At 47.0% G+C, this 11,608-nt stretch overlaps 1 protein-coding gene across 18 annotated transcripts in view; it reads left to right on the top strand.

The window, feature by feature from the left end:
• The window catches only part of TTC7B (tetratricopeptide repeat domain 7B), a 249,175-nt gene that overhangs the window by 135,223 nt on the left and 102,344 nt on the right, over nt 1-11,608 (top strand). For all 18 annotated transcript variants that reach the window (XR_008618724.1, XR_008618723.1, XM_024130960.3 and 15 more), the window contains 2 exons: nt 10,353-10,436; nt 11,440-11,544. Coding sequence is in view for 16 of the 18 variants with exons in the window: in XM_024130960.3 (XP_023986728.1) it covers nt 10,353-10,436; nt 11,440-11,544 (189 nt within the window). In the remaining 2 variants the exon portion in view is untranslated. The remainder of the gene's footprint in view (nt 1-10,352; nt 10,437-11,439; nt 11,545-11,608) is intronic.

Here is an 11,608-nt window from a genome sequence, read left to right as displayed (position 1 = left end):
GTTGTGGCCTCTCCCGTTGTGGAGCACAGGCTCCGGACGCGCAGGCTCAGCGGCCATGGCTCACGGGCCCAGCCGCTCTGCGGCACGTGGGGTCCTCCCGGACCGGGGCACGAACCCGCGTCCCCTGCATCGGCAGGCGGACTCTCAACCACTGCGCCACCAGGGAAGCCCCTATGGGTATGTTTTTTGAATTAAGCATCATTGTTCTCTTCTTACGGCCCTCAAGGGAAAAAATTTTTCAACTTAAAAAATGCCGTGTTAACCATTTTAAAATATACAATTCAGTGGCATTAATTGGATTCACAGTGTTGCGTAACCATTATGTCTGTTTCCAAACTTTTCCATCACCCCAAACAGAAACTCTGTACCTATTAAGCAAAACTCCCCATTCCCGCAACCCCCATAACCTGGTAGCCTCTAAGCTACTTTTTGTGTCTATGAATTTGCCTATTCTGGGTACATTGTACAAATGGACTCATGCAATACTAGTTTTTTGTTTCTGGCTGATTTCACTTAGCCTAATGTTTTCAAGGTTCAGCTATGTTGTAATGATATATCTGATAGCATGTATCAGAACTTCATTCCTTTTTATAGCTGAATAATATTCCATTGTGTGTATAGGCCACATTTTGTTTATTCATTCTTCTGTTGGTGGACGTGTGGATTGTTTTCACCTTCTGGCTATTGTGAATAATGCTGTGATGGACACAGGTGTACACGTATCTGAGTTCCTGTTTTCAGTTCTTTTGGGTATGTGTCCAAGAGTAAAATTGCCAGGTCACATGGTAATTCTATGTTTAACTTTCTGAAGAACTACCAAACTGTTTTTCATGGCAGCTGCACCAATTTATGTTCCAAGCAGCAAGGCACAAGTGTTCCAGTTTCTCCACATTCTCTCCCACGCTTTTATTTTTTGTTTTTGTTTTTTTTTGCTGTTGTGGTTGTATTATAGCCATTCTAGTAGGTGTGAAATGGTATCTCATTGTGAGTTTGCCTATTGACTCATGATGTTGAACATCTTTTCACGTGCATATTCATCATTTGCGTATCTTGTTGGGACAAATGTCTGTTCAAGACCTTTGCCCATTTTTTTAAAAAATTATTTTTTTATTTATCTATTTTTGGCTGCTTTGGGTCTTCGTTGCTGTGTGCGGGCTTTCTGTAGTTGCGTCGAGCGGGGGCTACTCTTCGTTGTGGTACGCGGGCTTCTCATTATGGTGGCTTCTCTTGTTGCGGAGCGCGGGCTCTAGGCGCCTGGGCTTCAGTAGTTGTGGCCCGTGGGCTCTAGAGCGCAGGCTCAGTAGTTGTGGCGCCTGGGCTTAGTTGCTCCGCGGCATGTGGGATCTTCCCGGACCAGGAATCGAACCCGTGTCCCCTGCGTTGGCAGGAGGATTCTTAACCACTGCACCACCAGGGAAGTCCCCTTTGCCCATTTTTATATTGGGCTGTTTGTCTTTTTGTTGTTGAGTTATAGGAGTTCTTTATTTAATGTGGATAAAAACCTTAACAGATACATGATTTGCAAATACTTTTTCCCATTCTGTAGGTTGTCTTTTCACTTTCTTGATAATGTCCTTTGATGCACACAAGTTTTTAATTCTGAAGTCTAGTGTACTGATTTTTTTCTTTTGTTGCTCATGCTTTTGGTGTCATATCTAAGAATCCATTGCCAAATCCAAGGTCATGAAGATTTGTCTGTGGCCCCCCTTAAAGGACATTCAGAAGAATGGATCCTAACATTCGACCTATATTCAAGCATTCGTTGAACACCTACTTTGCGTAAAACACACCTCTGGGGAGCACCTGGGACACCTTACTTCCCTCCCTACATCTTCTGTGTGTCAAGGGGCCACCATGGTTGAAGTCCCTGGTGCCCAGAGCCAGGGGAGAAGGACTGAAAACAAAGACCAAAAGGTGAGGGCAGTTGGGGAGGGAGGAGGGAGAGGAATGAAAGGCCCATTTCCTGAATTTAGGGATTCATTTTGTAAGAATAACAAAGGGCTGCATCAGCAAAAGAGCAGGTGGAACGGTATTTGAGTAGGAACCTGACGACCCTTTACTCACTGTGCAAACTTGATCCAGTTGCTTCACATCCTCGAAGGCAGAGCGTGCCGGAGGGTGGCGTCCAGCGTTCACGCTCTGTAATAAAGTCTGTGACCTTTGAAAAACAACCCACTCTCTACTCCTCCCACCATGGCCAGAGGCAGCGGTGGCCTCTAATTTAAGCATCTGCCGAAGTAATAAAGGTTTGACACTCCTCTGCTTGGAGTCATATCGCTGTTTCAGGGCAAAAAGAGAAACAGGAAGTGGGGGCACAGATGTGGGCTTTGCTCTGTTTTATTTCCAGTTTAAGGGGAGAAAACTTGAGCAAGCCTTGATGGGTGTTGTCTATGTTTTCTCAAAACTGGGTCGGAGGACTTTTATTTGTAGCTGAGGGTCCCATCAGCCTGACTTTTCGAAGCTTTTCCTGGCCCCAGACTCCTTGTAGAGTAGATCTCTCGAACTCCACTTTAATTTGTACTTTTATATGCAGTTAATTTAGAAATAAGGGCTCCGACCTGAGCATCATGAGACCTGGCTTCTAATTTCAGGGCTGCCACCGTGTGACCCTGGACCTGTCCTATCTCCTCTCTCTGGGTCTTAGTTTCCATGTCCTTAGTAAAGTAAGAATGGGATGAGATAATCTTGAAGGTCAACACGCTCTCTGATTATATCCATCTGTGGGTCTAAGATAATGGTCCAAAATGTCTAAATTGCTTAGATAGCTTTTCATTGCTTAGATAGTTTTTCATCGCTAAAGTAAGGAAATGAAATATTATTAATATACCATGTTAAATTTTTAAAAATTGTCACACACCTGCCAGGAATTACTTGTATTAATTGATTCATTAAGTATATACGATGTAGAAAAGAAAACCTTCCTAATCCATTGAAGGATCTAGGTTATGAGAACTTGTAGGATATGGCCAACCTGTCCACAAAGGTGAATAATGAAGACAATTCTCTATGTTATTTGTTCTCTTTTAATAGTGATAAATTTTAGACTTCCCCTCCAGGCTAAATTTGAGGGGTATCTGATTATTTTATTCCTGCCCCCTCCCCCATGGGTTTTTGAATCTCACCATTGAATTCCAAATATAGACGTTGGCTTTTCCTTGCTTGTGGTATTATTGTACAGCTGTCACTGCCATGCACCCAGTTCGTGTAATTGGGCTTTGCATACTAGGAAGGTAATTGCTAAATCCTTTTCTTCTGCCAGAAGAACTTCTCATCCCTGGGGCCCCCTCAGAGATGGCTGGCTTATGAAAAGCCAAAATAGGAGACTGGAAAGGATGAGCTCTTGCTACCAAAAGGAAATAACATTTTTGGAAGTGGCATTTTGACTACCACTCAGATGATTAGGATGCCAGTTAGAGTCTAATTATTGTCCTACCAAATATTCTTGGTACTAAATGAATGTTATCTGAGATGTAGAGAGAGGTGGCAGTAAGTCTGATTACAGCAAATGGGCCTGTCTTTCCTGGTAGAGATAATACTGTTGCCAAATCCATCTTCTTTTCTTGCAAGGGAGATGATTTGGAGATGTCACCTGCTGTTTTGTGTGGGTGACTCAGGGATCTGCAGATCTGAATTGGAGTCCATGTCCCTCTCTCCAGGGCCACACTGCCGTCTCTCCGCTGGACATTGGAAGTGGAAAAGGGCCAGCTCTCATCTCCCCCTTTCCACTTAGGGGCTCCCTTCCTCTCTCCCTCCACCCTCCACTGGCACCCCAGCCCCGTTCCCAGGGCTCCTCCCTGCAGATCTAGCCCTGCAGCAGCATCCACTACTTCTTTGTTTCATGAAAGCGACATCGGCAGAAGCATGTTTATTGCATTCACTCTGTGCCAGACACTCTTCTAAGCATTTTGCATGTATTACTTCCTTTAACCCTATAACAACCCTCTGGCTGGTGAGTGAGGCATTTGGATTAAGCTTAGGCAGTCTGGCCTTAGAGCCGCTGCCGTCAGCACGCGCTGCTCTCCTCTCAGCGTCACGCCGCCTCTGCTCTTCCTCTCCAGCCACCAGCCAGGCTGGGTCTGGGGGACCGAAGCCGCCTCTTATATGCACCCCACTCCCGTCTGTCTCCATCCTGCAACACCTACATCTTCTTCCATTTTCATTAGTACCTCTTTTAGACTGGAACCGTTATTGAAATGTGAATTATCTCACTTTATAGCATATATTGTGTTCCCAGGCTCCCTACTTCATTAAAACTGGAATTTTTAAATTTATGGACAAGATGCTATGCTATCTGTGATCTGCATCAAAATAATGTGTTGGGGAGAAATGGGTAGGGATATAAATGAAACAGGGTTGAGAATTGAGTCGGTAGTTGAAATAGGATGAAGGGTACATGGGGACTTATGATGCTATTTCCCCTATCTTTGTCTGTGTTTGAAATTTTTCAATAATAAAAAATTTTTATCACCAAACTTCTTATTTATATCAAAGGCAATTAACTCACAGGGGACAGGAATAGTAATAATAAAAATTTTTAAGAAGGAAAAAAACCTGGAAATTTTTACTCTGTCACATACATGTGTGTTTAAGGTGCTTAAAAGGGATAGCCAAACAGAACTGGGGTGAGCAAAGACCTAGTCTAAGGGGCAGAGGCTGTGGATAGCAGATGCTCCAGTGACACCCCAGGTTCCCTTTGGTCTTAGATGCATTCTTTGGAAGAGCGCTTCCTTTGTGATTGAGGTATGTTGACCTGAGTGCTTAGAGATTTATGTAATCTCAGTGTTTACAGGAACACAGGGGAGGACGTGTTACATAGCCTAGCAGTACGCCTGCCATCAGGATTCCAGGAGCATCTGGAGCTGTCTGGGCACTTTTTCAGAGCCAGCTGCCGTCATCGTATAGAGGATGCCAAGAGCCCACAGGAAGACAGAGCCATCGGTTCTGAGGCCGGAGCGCAAATCCTTTTGAATTGGGGTGAAGGGTTAATTTGTAATTGTTGGTTTGCATTTCCTAACTCTCTTTATGACACCCCGATGGCTGATAATGGGATGTGGATAGTTATAGTTATGAGAATGGGGTCCGAGCTGGGAGGAGCCCGTGGAAGATCTGCAGTGTAGAGGAAACCGTGGCCTGTGTACATCTTTGTCAAATCGCGCACCTTGGAGATGGGCCACTGTGGTGCTGGTGGACATCTCTGGGCTCTGTGAGGTTTCCTGAAAATTCTGCAAGCTGGAAAGGCCTCAGTCCTCAGGGCTTCAGGGATCCCCAAGAGGACACAGGAGCGAGGGCCCCTCAGCAGTAAAATATATTGTTGAACCTCGGAAATCTTTCAGGGAACATGTGGCATTTTTAGGAGGCTTTTATTTAGCTATACTTTGCTTTATGCAGTTCGGGTGGGCCCAGTCAGTTGAGTGGCGTATCTGTAATTAACGTCTCAGAGGCGGTGGAGTGCTATGAATAAGCGCTCCAGCTCTGGAACCAGACCGCCTGGGTGCGGATCCTGGATCTGCCACAGCTGCCCGAGACCCTGCATGGTCACATGGCAGAGTTGTGCTCCATTTCCCTCCTCTGTAAATGTAACAGTACCTGCTGGGACCTTGTTGGGTCATTAGGACCAGCGAACGAGGCAGTTCTTGTAAAGCAATTAGAAGAGCACCTGGCTGCAGTGTTAGCAAAGAGCTTGTTGTCTCAGCGGGTCTGGGCTGTTGTAACAAAATACCACAGACTGCGTGGCTTGTACACAACAAACGTTTATTTCTCACAATTCTGGAGGCTGGGAAGTCCAAGATCATGACTGGCAGATTTGATGTCTGGTGAAGGCCCGCCATCTGGTTGCAGACTGCCCGCTGTTCACCCAGTGGAAGGGGCAAGGGATCTCTCTGTGGCTCCGCCCTCATGACCCAATCAACCCCAAAGGCCCCGCCTCCTAACACGGTCACATTGGGGATTAGGTTTCAACATAAGAATTTTGTGGGGGGACACAAACTTTTAGTCCCTACCACTTATTAAGGAAATAATAAACATGTATTCTAACAGTTTGGTTCCATAAAGTTGTACATTATTTTCAAGGGTCTCAGATGGAATCCTTTTCTAAAATGAGGCAACATTTTGTAAAGTAAATAACTATTTCTGATATAATGTATTATACGTTTGAATTTTCATATATTAAATTTGGGTAAAGTGATAGATGCCATGTTACATTTTCTCTCTTAATATAAGAATGTTAATTTTAGGTAATAGCTAACCTTGTTTTAGCACCTTCTAGCCTGTATCTGAAGTACTGTTCCTGTTGCTTATTATGTATTAACTAATTTAATCTTCCTGATAACGCTCTACATTAATTACTATTGTATTTCTCATTTTACAGTGAGGAATGTGGGTATAGAGAAGTTCATTGGCTTGCCCCAATTCACACACTTAATCTGTGGTGATTCTTTATTTCTAGCTGCTGTACATGTCATGAATTCCCTATTCTGGAAGGTTCTCAGGCAGAAGTAGTACAACTCCTTGTTGGGGGCTGGGTGGTAGGGGGTGCTATCAGAGGGGCCTGAAGCATTTGATTGGGTGCACCTTCAGAGCCTTGGTTGTAGGTAACAGACCTGACTTGTTAATTCAGGCAGAAGAGTCATGCATCTACCAATGCATACCGTTTAGCACACAGGATCCACAGAAGGCTAAAGAACAGGGGAGAGCAGAAATTAAGGAGGCAAGCCCCCTGCCCCAGTTTGGGAGGATACTCTTAACTCTGGAGGGCCTCCACCAACCCAGCTGCGACCGTGGCCCCCAGGCCTGGCCACGGAAAACAACTTCCAACAGCCAGTCCCCCTGCCCAGACCTCTGGATGCAGCTTGCTGGCAGGAGCATCTCACTGGCCAGGCTCAGGTCACATGACACACTCCAGTTGCTTCCCTCCTTCATTCACCCTTAGGTTTGGCACCTGGAAAGCAGAGTCTGTTCCCCTCTTATCTAGGGTGTCCTTACCCCAACCCCTGCCTGAAAATAAACAGAAGAGTTTTGAGGTGATAGGCAGCCAAAATGACAAATGTCCCTTCCGTTAAGAGACTTCGACTAGATGCTTCCCAAGTTCCCTGGTAGCCCCACGATTCTGAGTCTACTCTTTATGAGGGCCGGTATTTCCCTGGAGCACCTGGAGTGGCGCTCTATACCCATTAGGCTTCCATGAATGTTTCTCACTGAGGATAATGAGTATGTCAGCCTTTGTCACAAAAGAAAATAAGGATGCACGCTTATTTATAGGATCTAGCTTTTTGATTCAGAACAGACTGTTTCAGCTGTGAGCTCCTTTTGTTTATCAGGAAAGAAGTTGATATTTATCATTCTTCTTCACAAAAGGAGGCAGAAAAGCACTTAAACCTTTAAATGTCTCTGTGCACATATTTAAGTGCTTAGTGGTTATATTGCAATGAATCAGTTGAGTGGAGCTGTAGAACAAACCTCATTTTTGATCATCATCTACCTACTTCTCTCCACATACTGACTGCTTTGCCTAATTCCACCACTGTGATATCATTCTTGTTTCCTTCTTCATCATCCCTCATCCCCCTTCCCTAAATCAGTTTCCAAGCACTGCTGGCTTTTCACTGCTTGGCGTTCTCTCCTTAGTACCTGTCCTCCCCCATGTGTTCCCAGCCCATGCCACCCCACACCTGGGTTAAGTCCTCCCGCACCACCCCATCTTGCCCACTTGATCTTCTCAGCGAGCTGCTTTCCTCTTTTTACACCCACTGTGCTTCTTAAAGGCACAGCAATGCTTTCTCGTTGCTCATCTGTGTAGCAGAGCAGGTAAGAGGGCTCTGGGGACAGATTCAGGTCCCAGCTCTGCTATTCAGTGTTTTGATTCGTGAGAGGTGTATCCAGAAGTAATTAACAAAACCAGCATATAGTGAGGGCCTTAACCAAATATGAGTTTATTTTTTCCCCATGGCAGGAAGTCCGATGAGAGGCAGCTGCAGCGTCTCATGATATCAGAGGCCTGGCGCCTTCTCTCTTTCTGCTCAGTCATTCTAGAGAGTAGCATTTGTCCTCATGCTTCTCACTTCCTGGCTGCCCCACCTCCAGTATTGAGTCTGTGTCCCGGGCGGAAGAAGGACCAGGGCTGGGGGCAAAGTGTATGCCAACTGCAGATGCCCTCCCCTTAACTGCTGCCAACATCCTGGTCTAGGATGGAGTCACATGTCCACCCCCGAGTTTTTGACTAAGTGTGTTTCCAGTGTGATCAAAATAAGGGAACAAGTGTCCATTTTACATCCTACACCATCATTAGCATGGGCTTATTAACTGCTTATACTTCGCTTTTTAATATATTTTTTAGGGCAGGTTTTCACAGTAAACCAGCCAGCATAATATTTACTGTGACTTTCTCTGTGAAGACCATTCAAAATTCTGGAACTCTTTCCTCTCCTCTCACCCCTTCACTTTACCTGTATCATGACCTTCAGTGTCACCTTCTCTGTGGCGCCTTTGTCTCTCAGCCCCAGCCCCCTGCCCCTCCCTCCTGTGCATCCATTAATCCTGAGCAGCCCACCTGTCCTTCTCCTCTGCCCCCGGGCTGCATGGAGCATCGCTGGAGAAAAGTGGCCACACGGTGCCGTAGGTGCCACTGCATGTCCATGCCAGTCTCTGCAGTGACCCTGATGGGAGCTCTCTGCCCTCTCAGGGTGAAGCTTTTGTTGTTGTTTAAGGCTTTTCTGTCCATTTAAAAACCTCCTTGGGCTTCCCTGGTGGCGCAGTGGTTGCGCGTCCGCCTGCCGATGCAGGGGAACCGGGTTCGCGCCCCGGTCTGGGAGGATCCCACGTGCCGCGGAGCGGCTGGGCCCGTGAGTCATGGCCGCTGAGCCTGCGCGTCCGGAGCCTGTGCTCCGCAATGGGAGAGGCCGCAGCAGAGGGAGGCCCGCATACCACAAAAAAGCAGCAGGGGGAGGCCCGCATAACACAAAAAAAAAAAAAAAAAAAAAAAAACCTCCTTGGGAGAAGGCCTCACATGAGAGGCCCATTGTTCCAGGGGCCTGGCTTTCTAATTCATGTCTGCACTTTCTTCTCTGCCTGCTTGTTCCCCTCAGGTTGCCTCCCCAGTCTCTCTTTCTCTCTGTCTCTTTCTCTGTCGTTCTCTCTAATAAACACATACACACACACCTGCATACACACACACACACACACACACACACACACCCCTGCATACACACACACACACACACACCTGCATACACAGACCTTCCGTGCCATGGGTTTGCTCCCGGGTATGCAGGCCAGAGACTCTGGGGGCCCCCTTCACTCCCTACATCTCACCAGCCACCCGCTCCTTCCTTGGGTGGCCCTTCCTTGCTGATTCTAATTCAGACACATTTCTTGCTTCTGTCCTTGTTTCTGAAGTCCCTGGACCATTCTCTCCACCTTATTCCTGGCCTTCATCCACCCTGGTCATACACCCCCCTCACCCCATGATCTTCCTTAGGTTCTGACGTGGTCGTGTCACTCTGTGCAGAAACCAGAGGCTCCTCATGGGCTGAGTGATCTGCATTTCTAGATCTCTCACCTCGGGCGGGCACTGAGGAGACAGGGAAGCCAGGATCTCTGCCCTGGATAGTTTCTCAGAGTGGGACTGCGCTGGGCTGGGCTGGGCTGGGGCGGGTGAAGACATCACGTTAACACAGGTATGAACTCTGGGAGCACAGAGGAGGGAGAACCAAAGCTGGGGAGGGGGAGGGAGATGGAACAACTCAGACAAGGAGCCGCCATGTCAGACTCTCAGTGACGTGGCCCCAGCCGCGCCTGCCTTCTGGCCCCCGTGCCCTCAGCTGGCTTTGTACTGGACCACGTGTCATTGGCACGTCGAAGCATATTCTTTCGTGCCTCCACGTCTTTGTTTGTCCCCCTCTTCCCGGAGTACCGTTTCCAAATCCTAGCTGTGTTTTCTCTCTTCTCATCCAACAAAACTGGCTCAAGTACCAGGCTTCCAGGATGCCGTTCCTGATTCCCGTGACCACTTTCCCACAGTACTTTCTGTTTCCTCCTCTTGGGGCGCTTGTCAGTTGGGACCTTGTATTTGAGTAGTTTGTGACCCTGCCTCTTTGCCTGTATTGGATGAAAAGCTACTTGGGATCAAGGGTTGTGTTGTAGTCAACTGTGGATTGTCCCCCGCTTCTGGCCCAGTGGGCTGCCTCGGGGGGCTCCTCGGGAGGGGTTCGGTGGAGGAGGAGGAGGGTGCTTTAAGCATTCCAGGGAAGCAGATTTGGTAGGACTTCTCTTAGTGTGCACAGACGCATGCTCACACCTGTCCAGCTGCGACACCGGCAGTTCTTACCTGTCTGCATTTGTTCTTCTTTCCAAACCAGTGCTTAGAAAGAGCCATGAAGTTTGCCTTTGAGGAGTTCCACCTCTGGTACCAGTTTGCTCTGTCACTCATGGCTGCTGGAAAAGTGAGTCTCCCTTTGTGACATACAATCCTCTGTGTTGATGGTTAACTTGAATTTCATGGGATGACGTGATGCCTGGTAGATGTCTACACCAGCTATTTGAAACTGTCCTGTGGTCATTTATAAATGAGCAATCGAACTTAATTATTTGGGGGCCAACATGGACACATCAATGAGAAGAAAATTTTGAAATTCTTGCCTTTTTCTAGTCATTGTAACTTTATTTATCCGAAGCTGTGGCTTAAACTAAGGTCAGTTCTTCACACTGACCCCTTTCACTCATCTGAGAGTGTAAACTATCCTGGCAGGGGAAATCTGCTAATTATCTTTAGCAAGATGTGATATGAGGCAGTGTATGGTACTGGTTGAAAGCAAGGGCTGTGGAGAGAGAGGCCTGGTACTGCCCTCGAAGCCGTGTGACCCACTAAGGTCACTTAGTGTCTCAGCTTCCTCTTCTGTCTCATGGAGAAATGGTACCGACTTCATAGAATTGTCATCAGGTAGTGAGATGATACCCACAAGGTGTTTAGCATAGGACCCCCAAAACGAACACACTCAATAAAGATAATAGCCACTGTTATTCTTGCTAATTTGGGCCCTTTAGTGAATTGTAAAGTCTGAGACACAAGATTATTTGGGCAAAGTGGAGCGGTATGCTTTCAATTCTGAATGGTATGCTTTAAATTAGATAGTTTCTTTTTTATAATAACGTAAACCTCCACTGTCTTTATTTTTTTTCTTACTTTTACAATGGCTACACAAGTAGGGAATAAAAGTAGGCGGATTCCGGGGCAGCGTTTTCACTTGTTTTAACCGCAGTTTACTCCCCGGTCCCCCAAAAGTTCCAAGCTCAGGTTATCACCATCCCCAGGCCCTTGCTTCACTGGGTGAAAGTTGGAAAACCTCATTAAGAGGGTATCCTAACCAGAAACCCCACTGGGAAGGCTTTAGTGTTTGGTTCTGTCAAAAATTTTGAGTTTCACAGAAATGATCTCCTTTTGCCAAGTCTGCTCGCGCGGTGAAGGTGCTGAAAGAGTGCATCCGCCTGAAGCCGGACGACGCCACCATCCCGCTCCTGGCCGCAAAGCTGTGCATGGGCTCCCTTCACTGGGTGAGTGGGGCTGGGGCCCTCCGCGTGTGCAGGGGCTGCCACCCTTTTGATTCCTAGGCAGAGA

The sequence above is a fragment of the Physeter macrocephalus genome, chromosome 11 (assembly GCF_002837175.3).
Source record: "Physeter macrocephalus isolate SW-GA chromosome 11, ASM283717v5, whole genome shotgun sequence".
NCBI lineage: Eukaryota > Metazoa > Chordata > Mammalia > Artiodactyla > Physeteridae > Physeter > Physeter macrocephalus.
Note: the sequence above shows the minus strand (reverse complement) of the source record. Positions and strands in the feature narration are given on the sequence as shown.